We start from the raw sequence: 15,729 nt of genomic DNA, 5'->3' as shown, positions 1-15,729 counted from the left end.
GGCATTTGGCTCCTGTGGCGGTGTCCATCAGTGGTCCCCGTCCCCGCCGCGGGCCCGCGGGTGGCACCGGCCGCTCGGGCCTCCCCCACGCCAACCCTTCTCAGCCCCCTCCTCTGGAGATGCGCTCCTCTTCCCAGGCAGTCTCATCCAGCTCCTAAAGGCTCCGGCCCCGGCACGGCCCCGCCGCTGCCGCACTCCCCGCGCTCCCCGCGCCCCGGTGCGGGCGGAGCGGAGCGGAGCGGGGCGGAGCGGGCGGCCCGGCGCTCCCCGCTGTCCGCGGCCGGCGAGGCGGAGCCAGCCGTGCCCGCCCGGCCGCGGCGATGCGGCGCTGAGAGAGCCGGCGGCGGCGCTTCCGCGGGCGATGGACGCCTCTCTACGCCAGGTGGGCACGGCGGGACGGGCACGGCAGCGGGGCTCGCCCCTGCTCGGGGCCGGGAGAGGCGAGGGCCGGGCGGAGGCCGGCAGGATCGGGGCTCGGGGCGAGACGGGCACCGGGGTGCCGTGCCCCGGGCAAGGAGCGCCCCCGGGGCCGCGGGACGCTGCGCTCCCCGCCCGCCGCGCCGCGCCCCCGCTGCCGCCTCGCCGGGGCGGTCCCGGTCGCACTTTCTCCGGAGCGATGGGATGCGGAGGGTTTGTCCCCGAGCGCTCCCCAGCCCGGCGTCGCGCAGCCCGTGCGGGGGGCTGAAGGGGATGCGGAGCCGGCGCCGATGTGCGGCCGGCAGTGCCGAGCGAGGGCTGCCTGCGGGAGGAGAGGGTTTGTCGCATGATAGTCATGGCTGCCCAGAGCCGGCTCCTTAATCCTCTGGAACGGCTTCAGGGTCCGGAGCCTGGTCCTGCCTGCGTGTGCGGATCACAAGCGGGTGGCCTCCCGGACACCGGGCCGGGCAGCGGGCGGGCGGCGAGCGGGGAGTCCCCTGCCCCTCGGTGCCGCTGCCCAGTCACCGGCACGCTGGCGGCAGAGCGGCTGCCGGGCCCGACCTGACCTGTGAGCCGCGGGCTGTGCTCCCGCCTGCCCTCGGCGCCCCGGGGTGAGCGCACAGCCGTGCGGGCTCTGTGTGCCACGGGGGGCCAGGGACCGAGGGCGCGGGGCCAGCTACGGGCATAGCCCAGACGCCCCGAAATGCTCTGTGCCGTTTTTCTTGCCCGAGCACACACAGGTTTCCAGCCCAGCCTGGTGATGCCTTTGGTTGTGAGGGGCAGGTGGGTGCGAGGCAAGGGCAGCCCTTTCTGGAGCCGTGGGTGACAGTGGCTGCCCGTGGCATTGGCAGTGGGCACGGCAGGCGCTCTGGGGTGACGGGGCCTTGCCGAGGTCTGCAAGCCTCTTGTTTGGACACATCTGCCCCCTCCAGCCCCCAGCTGGTTTCCAGGCCATTAACCCCGGTGTCTGGCCTTGCGAGTCACGGGTGCGGAGGGGGAGCGAGCGGCGCTCCGGCGCAGCCCGTGGTCGCTGGGCTGGAGCAGCTGATGGGCTGGGGCCTGCCCCCTCCCTGATGAAACACTTTCTTTATCAGAACAGATGTTTTCCCGGATCTGGCCCCAGAGAGGAAGGAGTGGCTGCCCCCGGGCTGTGCGGCTGGGGCTGCCCGGCAGCGCATCGCCCAGCATCCTTCAGCCATTAACTGATTAACCTGCTGCTCCTGGAAGTCTGGGCCGTCTGTATCTAATCAGATGAAGGCCAGAGTTTCCCAAAGGGCCATTTCACCAGAGCCTTTGTGCCCACCTCTCTGTCAGGAGGAACCTCCTTGCCTCTTGTAACAGGAGTAGCCACTGAGGAAGGAGCCTGAAGAAGCTGATGGGAAAGGGAGGCTGGAAAGGGGATACCCAGAGGTGCACTTCTCAGCAAGTAGCACCCATCAGAGAACTGCTTGCTTTGTCCAGCTTCACCTGTCCAGGCATGATTCTGCCATTATCTGAAGAAACAGGGATTTGCAGGGGAGGGGTGAGGGGCAGTCCTAGAGCCAGAGTCTCTCTAAGAGTCACACGTGTAAATTGCACACTTAAATCCTGATGAATCAAGGTAGGCAAGGCTGGAGAACTGGAGTTAACATGTGCAGGAAAGCATCAGACTTTGCTTTGCAGGAAAGGCAGTGGGGGGTGGGAGAGAGGGAATGTGGCTTCCCCAGAGCCGGAATGTTTGGCATTTGCTGCACCCCAGCCACTCTTCCTCCTTCTCCATGGGGGGTTCTTGGTGGGAGGGAAAGCCTGAGTAGAAGGGAGTTGCTTCACTTCCTTCTGCAGCAGCAGAAGACGAGCTTGTCCCAGGGGATGCATGTCATGTATTACAGTGAATAGCTTAAACCCCAGTGTGCTCTTGGTCTTGCTCCCATGCTGTGCTTGCAGCATTTAGATTATTACACTCAGCTATGTGATCAGTGTCTGGGGTTAGGTGGGAGTGCCATAGGTCTTCACAGCTCCCCTAGTTCCCCTTTTGGCATGCTGGAGACCAAAACGGCTTTGTGAAGGGTTCAACCTACTTGTCGTCCTGGTTCTGCCAAGGGAGGAATAGTTTTGGCCAGTTGTGCCAGCTCGACACTGTGGAAGGGTTTCTCACATGCTGTGGCCCCCTCTGCTTGCAGACCCCAGGGACAGTGAACTGCTGGAGTGTGTTGTGCTGCTGCTCTTCTTCTGCAGTGTCCCAAGTGGGGCAAATTAGAAAACCTTCATCCTCAGCAAGTGCTACAGCGCAGAGATGTGTCTGTGCCTCTGCCATCGGAGGTGTGCTGTGCAGCATGGCTCAGAGATGTAACGGGTGACACCTTTGCTCCAGCCGGGTGTGAGTGGAAGAGCTATATGTGTGTGCTCCACCATCTCCTTGCTTGGCTGCTGCAGCAAGTCCTGTGCCCAGGCAGGGAGGAGGGGCCCTGGAGGCCAGGGCTGTGGCATGGTGACAGATGACGGTTTCCCTGTGTTTCTGGAGTGTGGGCAGGATGTGGGGTTGACACAGAGGATGTGACTCGCTCTCCAATCCCCCCCTAAGGAGCAGGAATGTCATGGGCAGGGTTAAGGGAGACACTTCTCCCATCCTGTCCTTCTGCACTCAGTTGGAGTGACCAGTTAGCTCGGTCCCATAGTCAGTCTGCACTGAGGAGCAGCATCTAGTGGAGTCACAGATGCTGTTCTCCTTCTCATGTGCCACTGGCCTGGAAATGCTGGCATTTTAAGTGTTAAACAGTTTTCCTCATTCCTCTTGTGCTGAAATCCAAAGCTTTTCATCTATGTTGTAAAATAAATCCCCTGAAGTTCTTAAGCTTTCTGACATGGGAGAGAAAGGCGGGGTAATTCTGTGTTCACGTCCTGCATGGCTGTGGTGATTGGAATTGTCGTCTCTACAGCTGTCATGGTCTTCACTTACTATTCCCCATGTTCCCCATCCTTCCCTGGCCACAGCCCGTCTCGTTTTTGGGGCCTGGGAATCTGCCATGCGGACAGGGAGAGGATCCATCTCTCCCGGGGGTACACGCAGGTCAGGAAGGAGTCAAGGCTGTGAAGGAGTACTAAGGCTGCTGGAGTTGCCACCGTGCATGCACCTGAGCTGCTTTCTTGGCCACAAACCCAGGCTGGGAGCAAGTACCTCTGCCAGGTTTCTTTTGCTCTGGCAGCTTTGCCCTGACTGCTGACTACTTGATGCAAGTAGAAAGTGCCTGACTTCTCCACAAAGCCATCAGGGAGTCTACAGGGTGTGGCCCTTTGCTGGCCACAAGACACACAAGTGAATTTGCTTTGGGCATCTAATGGCTTCTTATTCCCAGTGTAAAGTCATGTGTGTAAACATTTGCAGGCAGGGAACATGAGCAAGGAGAACTGAAAGGACTTCACTGTGAATGCACCTTTGCAGTGTGGAGCCTGACTGATTCATGAGTGCAGCAGGTACAGAACTGGTCTGATTTTTGGTTGCACATGCAATTCTCACCAGTTTTGGGCTCTTTGTTGAAGCTGCTTGGATGTGTCATTCTGAAACCCGTGTCCCCAGGGAGCCCAGGTTATGCTGGGTAGGAAGGATTTGTACATGGCTGGATTAGGTTTCTCAATAGCTTGGTTTGCCCTTCCCATGCTCCCTGCAGTTGGGAGGAGGAGTTCCTGTGAGAGAGGAACATAGCCAGATGTCTGGGAGAATCTATCCAGAGACTCTTGTCTGAGATGAGGGAGATGGTTCAGCTGATGTGGATGATGCTGACCATGAGTGATGTGCTGTCTTTACAGATAACAGTAAGCTGAATGCCCATGTGTTAACCATTGTCTTAGGAAAATGCCATCTTGGAAAGAAAAGGTACGTAGAACATCATCTTCTTTAGCAGTGAGGCTGCTCTTTGAAGGAGTATTCTGGCCAAGCCTTTTTCCACCTCTCAGGAACTTCCCTTTGCCAGCTTCCCCTGACAACCTCTTCTCAGTCTGCTGAGAATATTGTGACCTCTCAGAAAGAGGACCCATAGGGATTAAGAAGAGACAGAGAAATGCTGACTGTTACATCCGTCTTATAAATGTAATGCTCTCTGTGTCAATACCAAACAGAGCAACCCCTCTCTGTTTAATTAGCCTGTGTAGTGAAGTACCACTGTCCTTGAAGATATCCATGCAGCTAGTCTAGCATGGATATTCCTACACACAGAATCCTCCATCCAAGCTGCATCTCCCCTAAACCATTCAGAGTGATAAAGAGGCAGATCTAGGACAAAAGGGTTCAACTGCCCTGTTTTGGAGCAGCAATTGCAAGGAAGAAAGCTCTTGTGCCAAAGGTGACATGTAGAAGTGTCTGGCGGAAGAGAGGGAGTCCTGCTAGCTCCTTCCTTAGGGCATTCATCTGGAGCCAGGCTGCATGAGCTGCGACCTTGTCAGATCCCATCAGCAGCAAGAGGGTGGGCTGGCACAGGCTCTCAATGAGAGCCCCCACATAAAGGGAAGCCAGGTTGCCCTTGGCCAACCCTCCCTCAGCTGCCCCATTGTGACCTCCTAAATCACTTGTTCTGCTTTGGTTTCACTTCTTGCCACACTTACATTTAACATAATGATCACAAATGTTTTGCAATTTCTTTTTCCCGTTTTGCTTTAAGGAGAATATGCGAACTATCTAAATGTGATCATTAAGACTGAAACTTGTGAGAGTCTGGATTTCCTGGTTATCTTCCAATTACTCTAAACTCTGCAGTTCTGCCTTCTCATTTCTGTCTGAGATCACCCACAGTTCAGCAGTGCTCTAGAGCCAAGTCTCAGGAAAAATACCTATGGAGAGCCTGTTCTGCATTCACAGTGCCCAGGGGACTGAGAGGTTCTGTCATACAAGTGCAAAAATTATCACAGCAAATGAACTGGTGGTGGGGCCTCTCACAGATCCAGTCATCAGTGTATTTGATGAGAAGGTGGAAATTAGGGTTAGGACAAGGAGGGTGTATTAGTGCTGTTTTTTCCTGTTACTTGCATTGTGAGTCAATGATGAAGATTTGGCTGAATCACACTTTCTAGAAGGGCTTCTTATTTCTGGAGGATCCCCTGCTTTTTGCAGTTTCTTCAAGTGGTTACACAACCTTGTTTTAAAATAAATCCTGCTTCATTTCTTAAGTATCTGGCAGATCTATCCATTTTCGGGTCCTACTTTTCTTCTGTTTCATGAGTTGCTTTGTCCTAAATAAGTTCTCTGTCTGCACAACATTATTTTCTGGCACTGGGTTGCCTCTGAGTTGCTGGCAAAGGTGAACCAGCAGGTAGCAGAGAGGGGTCTCAGTGCTACTGGCTGCCGTGTCCTCTCAGCAGGGTTGAGTCAGCTGAGGATGCAGGGACACAGATGAGGTTTGCAGCCCATGCTGGGCCACATGCTGCTCTAATCCCCCCACTATCACTGTCTGGGCTAGATAGGTCAGCCCTAGCTCTGGCAAATCTACATAATGACATTAACATCTTCACAAATACCTTTGCACTACAAGGGATCTTTCCGAATAGCAAAAATGACTGAGCCTTTTATGTTGTCTCTGGAAGGCTTCTTTCTCACACCTCAAAGCATAAGTCAGCAGTAAACTTCCTTACTCCTGTTTATACATCCCAGACATGCATCAGCTCTTGTTGCAACCAAATGTCCTGGGAGTTTCTGCTCAGCAATTTGCAATCCTCTTTGGGTCTGTGATTTTCCAGAAGACATTCCTCTGTTTGAAGTGCTCCTTGCATTCCTTCTCTCCTGAAGATGACCTTTCAGTTTGGCTGTACTGTAATCCTGTTTTGTTCTAACAGGGGGCTGTGGAATCCACACTGCTGTGATGGTCACATCCTTGTGGGTACTTACTTATCTACCAAATGTTGGCATCTGGTATCTACTAGTTCTGTCAGTACTACTTCAGATTTTAGGTCCTTGATGAGAATACAAAATAGTACTGGCCCTGTCACTGCAGACATTTGTTGGAAACTCCCTCAATTAGTAGTGATTTTCCCCATTCATAACAACAGTTTTGAGATCCCTTTGCTGCTGTTTGCTCCTCAACTGAGCTGACTTTTACTGAAATACTGTGTTCTATGGGCAACGTCATAAGAGTCAGTCACAGTCCTATTTATCTTGTATGCTTGGATGCTAAGGAAGAAGCCTTTTTGACCAGACTTCTTTCTACATGTTAACTGGCACTGGACAACAGTTAAGGCCAGAGTATCCTTAAGATGAAACAGCTGAGAGCAAACCCTCTGTGTTTTCCCTGGGGTTTTCAGACTAAGCAACCCATGGTTACTAGGGATAATCCTGATTTCACTCCCATTTAGACTCTGACTCTTTCAATCTCCTGGAATTTCCTCAGCATTATCAGACTTATAAAAAAATTACTATCATCTGTTGAGAAACTTTATTGGATAGATCTCTGGGAACTCTTGGACCTGTTGATTTTAAAAATGTTTTATGTTTCTTCCATTTACTGAAAGCACTTCAGCATCACAATGTGATGCAAGATGGGTGCTTTCCAGGGATGTTTGTTAAAAACTTCCATATGTCTCCATCATCACAGCACCAAGCCTGCCAGAGTTCAGGAAGTGTTTGGACAATACTCTTGAGAACATGGTGTGACTCTTGGGGATGGTCCTGTGCAGGGCCAGAAGTTGGACATGATAATATTTGTGGGTCTCCTCTAACTCAGCTTATTCTGTAATAACTCACAGTGCTGCCATCCACATCTAATAGATGGATGCTGCTACTAGCATATGCCTTTGTACCCAGTGATTTTAGAAAATAGTGAAACACAGACTCTTCTGTGTTTCCTGTCTCCCAGCTTCTTTCTTACATGGGTTGTTTGCCCATTTTTCACTACTTCCACTCTTATTTCAGATTGACTGACAGTTCATCCCAGCTCACAGACACTCCTCTTGCTTTCTGTGTGGTGTTTGAAGGAAGGACACTGAAGATGGGCAAACACCAGGAAAATGTCTCACATGAACAGTTTAAAAAACGTGAGATTACTTTATTAGTGAAATGACAAATAGGGGGAGACATGGCAAAAGAGCAGAAAATAATGGATGCGACAGAGAAGGTGGATTGAATTCCTCTGTGCTTCTACCTCTGACCGCAAGAAAAAGGGATTTTCTGCTTCACAGTGATGAGACTGGTTTAAAAGTGTATGTTTCTGTATGATGTGTGAGTAAATAGTAGAACTCCACAAGGCAGGGAAATATTGAAATCAAGGATATGGCAAGATGTAAAAAAGGTATCGGACATAATCCCAAATTATGCGTAATAAACGTTGCAGAAGAAATATTGTTTCAGGGCTCTTGTCTGAGATTTTTGCAAAACGTGTGGCACTCTGGCTGCTGAGTGACAGACTACTGTGTCCTTGTGGCTTCCTGAGGCCCTGAGCTCTATTCTGTGGATCTCAAAGACTTCTCTACCGTCCATCAGCCCAGCCTCACCCTTGAAGCCATTGGCTGAATTTGAGAGAGGGAGGGAACTGCAAGGAAGCCGCCTCACAATGTATTTGAGAGAGATTCTTCTTTGAGAAGCCCTGCCCAAGTTGAGAGCAGGGCAGGAATACCTTTTACTTGCTCGGTTTGGAGCTGCAAGCTGGTCAGGGACAGTTTTGCTAGGGCCAGGCTGGGCTGTAACAGATGCCATGTTATCTTCTTTCTTTCAGGGCTATGGAAGAGATATAGGAAAGCCAGTGTTGCTGTGATTTGACAGGGAATACACATCTGTAGAGATCCACATGACTAATGTGTTTCGGGAACAACTAGTTTTAATTCAGTTCCTAATTAAAGTTTTAGGCAGGGAAGAGCTTGTAATGAAGTAATGGAGATGGTGTTTACTTTTATGAACATAATGAAATTCAGTATGCATTTTCAAGACTGGTGAGAATTTCTCAGATGGTTGCAAACTCTATAGGACTATTACTTCACCTGAAAAGGAGAGTGACTCCACTGCCCATGGTGGAATTGCAGAGGGTAACTCATCTTCAACTGAGCTTGGAGAGAGTGTACAGTGAAGTCCATAAGGATTCACACCTGCCTCCTTTCTGTGCACTCATGCTCATGGCAAAGGGCAGCTCTGAAGAATGTGAAAACATCTGAGGGCTCATTCCCTCCAGTCCCATGACAAGGAGTTTGTGTGATTCCTGTAGTGTGTAGTTGCTTCTTTGAGGAGATTAAGAATTACCTCCACGGACCAGGCATTTCCTGGGAGATATTTGGAGATGTTCTGGAGAGTGAGAAGAGAAGCAGTGCAGCAGCCAAACTGGGGGAGGAGACAGGAACAGAACAGATGGGAGGGGGAGGCAAAAGGGGAGTGGGAAGCAGTGCACATACATCAGTGACCAGAAGTGACAAACTGCTCTTAGATTATTTAAAATGCACAGACCTTTTCCTGATACTGCTGTTCTGCAAAGCTGCTGGCAGACTGAGGGCTCTGTTCCTTAATTAGTGAGGAATGGGGTTGCTAATTGGCAAATTCGAATGAGTCATGGTCTCAGTCTAGGCTGCAACTCTGGAGCAGCAGGACCTGTAGCTGCAGTTTGTGCCCAACTCTGAGCCCTGCTGGCTTGCAGGGGCTGCCTGAGCTCAGTGAGCTGCTGGGTGGTACAGTCCAGTCCCTTTTTGCTCTGCAGTGTGTCTTCTTCATGCCTTACAAGAAGTAGACTTTTGTTTCTGTTATCCCTACTGCTGTTGCAGGTATTGTCCCTCTTCCCAGCTACTCCGTGTTGGCTGCTGCCAACAGAGCTGTTGCTTCTGTCTCTCTTACCTGTGACCTCCTGGGCTGCTTCTGCCTTCCAGAAGCTGGTCCTGGTTTTGCTCATCAGATACAACCCGTGGCTTCATTTCAGCCCGCCATCAGAAAAACAGCAAAGTTGCATTCCTTACCATATGGATCTCGGCTGCCAGGGACTCCCCCTCCCCACCAATCTTACATCCATTAGCTAAGGCTCTTTATATTTGTCCTATCACTTATTCATGATCATCCAGATCAATCCCTTGAAAAGTGCATTTATTGAAACCTGATTCCGGCTTTGTCTGAATTGCGAGCTCCTTTCTAGCCCATCTCTGCCTCGTGGTTCATAACCACAAAGCCCACTGAGGCTGGGAAAAGAGCTGGCTCAGCACTATGCTGCTAGGAGAGCCTTTCCTAAGCCTAGGAGCATATGGATCCATCGCCAGGAGAAACACAAGGCTTGGATGCCCAATACCTACTGAACAGCCTCAGTGTGCTAGGAGGACAAAGGGAAGTTACCTATATAGTACTTGTAGTTGAAAACTTGTAGCACTCACAGAGGCTTTTGTTGCAGACTCTCAGTACAGGAGTGTACATTTTTGAGACATCCCTGCTCCTTGCAGAATGGCTGATTTGGTATAATTACCTAAATCAAGGAAGGCACTGCAAGAGCCTCTTATAGTACTGTGTTTGTAGGTAGATCTGGAGACAGCCAAGTTCAGTCACAAAGAAAACATTAAAAACATCCTGTACTGGAAAAAGCAGACAATTGTGTGCCCCTTTCACACACTGAAAGGTGTCTTCCAACCAAAACCACTTTTCCTCTCTGAATAACCCCTGGAAAATTGATGCAGCCATCCTGGTTTAGTCCCTCCTGAGCATGTTACTCCTGGCAGTTGTGTAGGTTTGTGCATGAGGAGGAATGGGGTGTTTGAGTGCACTCAAAGAGAGGCAGGACTGCTGTGTCCCAAAGTGCAGCTGGGGCAGCTCATTCTTTCTTGTGCCTGGGAAGAAGCAGTTTCCAGAAGACAGAGGACATCCTGGGGAAATGCGAAGACTCAAGGGTAGTCCAGAACATGTGAGTAAGGAGAAGAGATTATGAAGACTTGTTTCTGAAGAGTGATACAGTTAAGGAGAGCTTTCTCATGTCAGTCCCTGAATGTGTCTCCTGCTGGACTGGGAGGGCCTGGAGAGGCCAAGGCACCTGCAAGTGCAGAGTTTTGAGTCCTCTGGAGCTTACCTTGCTGCCTTCAACTGCCTTCAACAGCTGGATAACTGATGAGGAGGGTGTAGCTGCTGGCTACACACTCTACTTTAATGTGTGGATGCCTTGCTGCTGCAGTAAGGGCTGTGTGCTGTCTGTCTGCCTCTTTGCCCATTCCTTGGGTACAGCACACGAGATCTGCCTTATTCTTTCCCTGCTGACACACCACACTGCATCTCCTGAGATGAGATACAGGCGTGTGAATGCAAGGGAGAACTTCCTGTTTCAGACACTCTAAAAAAAAAACAACCCACTGCATAGAAGGCAAAAGAAATCTGTGGCTTCAATTGATTTTTTGATATCATGAATAGCAGGAAATGTTATTTAATTCTGAGTTTAGGATCACAAAGTGCCATGTGTTATTTGAACTGAGGAATGACATCTTAGAGTTTACTGTCCACAGTGGAAGGCATGATGGTGTGACCGTGGGCCAGTACTGATGAAACACTGCTCTCTGTATGTAAGCAACTTTATTTTCTAAATTACTACCCCATGGTACAGGATCACTTTTCAGGATTGTGCTTTGCTGTGCACTTTGTGGCAAGGCGAGTTCATGGACAGATTGTTACTGAGGCCATAGGAATGAGGATATTGGTCTCAGAGTTTGTTTAACATCTGAGTGACCTGCCCTTGATATAGGAACTGGTACATTACTATTTTATTCTTCCTTTGAGGTCCTGCTGTTGTTCCCTTTAAAACCAAAGCAACAGACCAGCCTAATAAACTCCAAGTAAAAGAGTAATTGGGAAGGGATGAGGTCATTATATAAGGGGCATGAGTTAACTGTATGATGAGTATTCAGCCAGCTTTATTTGATGGAAAGTGCTTACACAAAATCATCACTGCTGTTCCTCCTCTGTCTTTTAAGGTGTTCTCTTCAAATTGGTGATTGCTTATTGCTTCATTTTGTTAAACTGTTTTGTCTGTGGGTGAGGGTGGACCTTCTATATCCCAGAATGAAAGGTGACATGTTTTTACTCTTGTCCTAGAAGAGCAGAGTTTTCCCATCATCCATGGTGCCCGTGGGAGCTGGGCACCTCCAAAGCTGGCATATTGCTGCTGGGCAATGCTTAGTCCTACTGACCTTGCTTCTCCTATGGAAGTTCAGCCTTGCTGCCTGGCAGTTTTTGGAAGGTTTCTGCTCATTTTAATCCTTTCAACTGATCAATGAGATGTGTGTCAATGGGGGAGAGGGGAGTAAAGTGAGAGCAGTCTCTTTGGTGTCACCATCTGCTCCTGTATTTAGTCAAGGCTCTTTGGGGAATTTCATGTTTAGAAAAAAGGGCTGGTGGAAGGAGATGCACTAAAACAAACTCTGCCTTTCAGGAAATGGGGCTATGGCTATGCTGGGCAGAAGTTACAATAATTATTTGCTCTGTGGTTCCTTTTCTGGCTGTCTCAGCACAATATTCCTTTTAGAAACAGCATAGCTGGGTGCAGTTATTCTGCTGTGCAGAGGCAATTGCTGTTGTACAAACAGCTACAACATCAGAGTAAACTGAAGTAAGTCATTCTGGGCAGCTGAAATACTGCAGTGCCTGGGAGTTTCAGCATGTTGCCTTCTATTCCTTAGCAGCACACAGAAGGACCTGCCATAAGTTTGTGTGGTGTTGTACAAAAGAAAGATGGCTCCTTGGAGAAGTATTTGTTAATACTTTTGCACATGGACTTCTGCTGGGAAAGGGGTCTGAATCAGTCTGGACTTTTAGATATTTTCTATGTGTTGAAGATAGCTGAGTGATCCCATTGCCTATCTCCTCTCTTTTCCCTTCTAAGTGGTACCTATTAAATAACAGTATTCATGCCCATGGATTGTCTCTTCTGTGTCAGATTATCAACTGCCAGTAGCTCCAAGTTAATTTCTGAGCTCAGGGAGTGGAAAGTCTGTGTAACCTGGACCCGCCCTGGTCTTCAGGGACAGACCGTGTAGGGTGCTGTGATTGTGGCACACTCCCATATGCAGGGTGTGTGTGCTGTGGCATTGGGGCACAGTGTGTATGGCAGCCTGCAGACTTGTCTTCTGATTAAACTGCACTTGCCTCAGGCTCTCATCTCTGCCATCCTGGCTTACTGGTGTCCGAAGGCATTGAAATGCACTGTTGGGGATATTTACACTAAGTGTCTTATAAAAGGCTTTCTTTCATCCCACTGTTTGGAGACACAGCCTTCCTGTTTTCTGACTCTTTGCCTTCTACCATGGTGGTAGTAGGAATCTGGTGAAAGTAGCAAAAAAATCTTTAAACACATGTTGCTCTTTATATGTTTATGCATTATAGTTAGAATGTGATTTGGGAGATTTATGATTTCTCAACAATAATGTCCTGCCCAGATGCCTCAGGACACTTTATTTCAAGCCTCCAGAGTTTTGGAAAACCTAAGAGAATGTAACAAATCCTCTATATAGTTCCTCAAAATCTGTGTGTGATGTATTGTTCATAACAGCTCTCTGGGATCTCAAATCTGTAATGTAAGATTCCATTTTTTTCTATCGCTATTGTTCACTGGCCATGAGGATGATCTTTACAGATCATGGTCAGATGCAATGGTGCTTTTCATTCACTTGCTGAGGGGAGATTAATCTGCTTGATGTGAAAACTCTAGACCAGAACACAGCAGTAAAGCTAGAGTTATGTACACCTTTTTAATGTCATTAAACCCAGGTCTTTTATTGGGAGGACTGGAGATTGGCCTATAGATGTATCTCCTACAGTAAGGAAAGTCCAGGGTACTAAAGTGTTTAGAGTGACTTAAGTAGTTTAAAAAAAACCCACCTAAACTAAAAACAAATCATTAAAAATAGAATTAGTGTTTCACATTTTGTGTAATGTAATATAGAAACACTATTCAATTTCTTCAAACATATTAAGCCTACAAGCAAAGAGCTAATGGTGCTGATGGGATTAAGAGGGTAGGAAGGGCCTAAAGCTCATGATCAATAATTTAGGGGCATAAAAAAATTAGGAAGAACGTCAGTCTGTGAATCAATGAAAGGCAGAATGGCCCTAATGTTACTCAACAGTTGAGCACTTTGGATTTTTCTCAATATTTATCTAAGCAGAGTTTATGTGATTTCATGGAAAGACATGGAACTGATTAGTTTGCAATAACTGAAATGCGATGTGGCTTCATGCCTGGCTCTGTAATTGCAGGTCATGCTCGCCCTGATCTGCCTTCATGGTCCTGCTCTTTCCCTTGTACCAGGTCTCACAGGCAGACAGGGCAGAAGAGGCCAATCCAGCAAACTTGTTTTCCCTGCTATTTTGGTAGGCTAGCTATGAGATCTACCTGTCCTGCAGATCCCTGCATGTGTGTTACCAGAAATCTGGGTTTGTGCTCAGACTTGTCTTGAGAGACACGGAGCAGTTTAAGATGTTGTAATGTATGTGAAACATCATATATATATAAACATATATAAACACCAGTGCATACATACATCAGACACCAGGGCCATCATGTATACATCAGTGTATATATACATCAGAGAAACACTCAGGTCATGTCATTTACCAAAGGAAACTCTTGCCAGAGTTTGCAAACAAAGCTCTGTGAAATCCTCTTAGCTGTTTGCTGGTGCTTTCTGGAAGCATTTTGACTTACAATGATGTGTGGGTGTATGACATTGTAAACACGCTTTATTTATATTTTCTATTATTATTATAACATGACCAGCTATTCCAAGTTTTAAAATAACTAGACAGTCAAACCAACTATTCTATGTGTTGGTATCTTTCCATGACACTTTCTATAAAAATTAGTTTTTCCTTACTTTAGTTTCCTCATGAAGCTCATTAAAATTGCTTTTTTTTCCCCTCATGTTACATTAAGAAAAAACAAAACCAGTTGCTCTGAAAATGTAAGTAGGACTTACTTAAATATTTTAAGCAGCTGTAGCTTGGAAGTAGCATCTGAATCCTGCAGCTTCCCCCAGCTTTCTTTGGGTGTTTGCATCCTGTGTGCCTATCTCACAGGCCCCAGTTCTTTCTAATGCAATGTCTTCTGGTTTTTGCAGGGTGCCAGGGTATGGCTGCGGGAGCAGGACCAGCTGCAGCCATGCACTGTTGGCCTGTGTGCCAATGGAAATGTTCTCTTCACCTCAGATTATGGCATGGTAAGTGAAGTCTGCAAGGTGTTGTAGCCTATGCCAAGATGTGAGATGGACTTGTTGGTTTTGCATGACCATCATGTTGAAATTTATCAATGGAAATGCTGCAATTCTCTCTGAAAGGTGACCTGGCTCTGTTACAAACTGTGCCAAAGATCTAACAAGTGTTAAAAAGAGAAGACTGTTCTCCTTGTTCTCTTAATTTCTTTGCCTACCTCATTTTTCTTGGCTCCCTTGTGCCATCTTTGAAGCAGCTGCATTAACAGCCTAGCAAAATCATTGTATTGGCTAAATGCTCAGCCCCTTGGACCAGGGGCCTATGGCAGTGGGCTCCCTGTGCTGGTCAGTGTCCAAAGGCAGCAGAGATGCACAGGACAGCTCAGCAAGGCAGCCAAGCTCCTCTGAGAGCAAGGCTCTCCAACAGTGATAAGAACAAGCTGCTTTCCAGCCTGATTTCCAGCCCTGTGCTCCTTGTGGTTCCCTGGTGCATCTACTGCAGTACTCACGGAATAATATTGGTAGGAAGGGACCTCTGGGGATCATCCAAGTCCTCAGTGAGTCAGCTCGCCTGACTAACCCTGGGAAAACTGTCCACAGCCTTCACAGAGGTTCTTGGTGAGTCAGACTGGTGCCTGGGCTGGGAGGAGGATGGGGAAGTGTGCAGGACTGTGCCCTCCAGCAGTGAGCAATTAGACCTGCTCAGCTGTTCTGGTGAATGGGCCATGCAGGTGGCTGCTTTGTTACAGAAAAATGGACAGGTTTTCTTCAGCCTCTCACCTGGCAAACAAAGGAGGGCACAGGGGGAAAGGGGATTTAGGACTCTCGTTTGTGGAGTCAGTGATAGGACTGTCTTGCCTTGAAAGGCCTAGATTTGAAGTCATCATTCTTTTATAAAGAGCCTGATTTGTTTATCAGAGATGGAAATTCCCCTTGCAGACACAAATTTTTATCTGGTTACTGTAGTCTCTTAAACCCCTTCTTGAGGAGTTGACTTGTTTTGGGAGTGCTGGATAGCACTAACATGTTTTAAGGGACCACAGGTAATGCAGCAGCCTCCAGGGTGTCAAAAAATGGTGAGTATTTCTGTGCCTTTCCCAATTCTGTCTCTTCTGACATGCTGGTGTGGCCTTGTAAAATCTTTCAAACCCACCTGGCACCTCTGAAAGGACACCGGAAATCCCACTTCAGAGCTGTTTGTGTGGGTGCTCC

At 48.5% G+C, this 15,729-nt stretch overlaps 1 protein-coding gene across 1 annotated transcript in view; it reads left to right on the top strand.

Annotated features, from left to right (window-relative positions):
• The first annotated feature begins 334 nt into the window (after positions 1–334).
• LOC310911582 (unconventional myosin-X-like) overlaps positions 335–15,729 on the top strand; it is a 90,559-nt gene continuing 75,164 nt past the window's right edge. The window contains exons 1-2 of the mRNA XM_083865285.1: positions 335–382; positions 14,428–14,526. Coding sequence (XP_083721411.1) covers positions 362–382; positions 14,428–14,526 — 120 coding nt within the window. The 5' untranslated portion in view covers positions 335–361. The remainder of the gene's footprint in view (positions 383–14,427; positions 14,527–15,729) is intronic.

This window comes from Zosterops lateralis, assembly GCF_965231275.1.
Source record: "Zosterops lateralis genome assembly, chromosome: 7".
Taxonomy (NCBI): domain Eukaryota; kingdom Metazoa; phylum Chordata; class Aves; order Passeriformes; family Zosteropidae; genus Zosterops; species Zosterops lateralis.
This window is presented reverse-complemented; position numbering and strand designations above follow the sequence as displayed.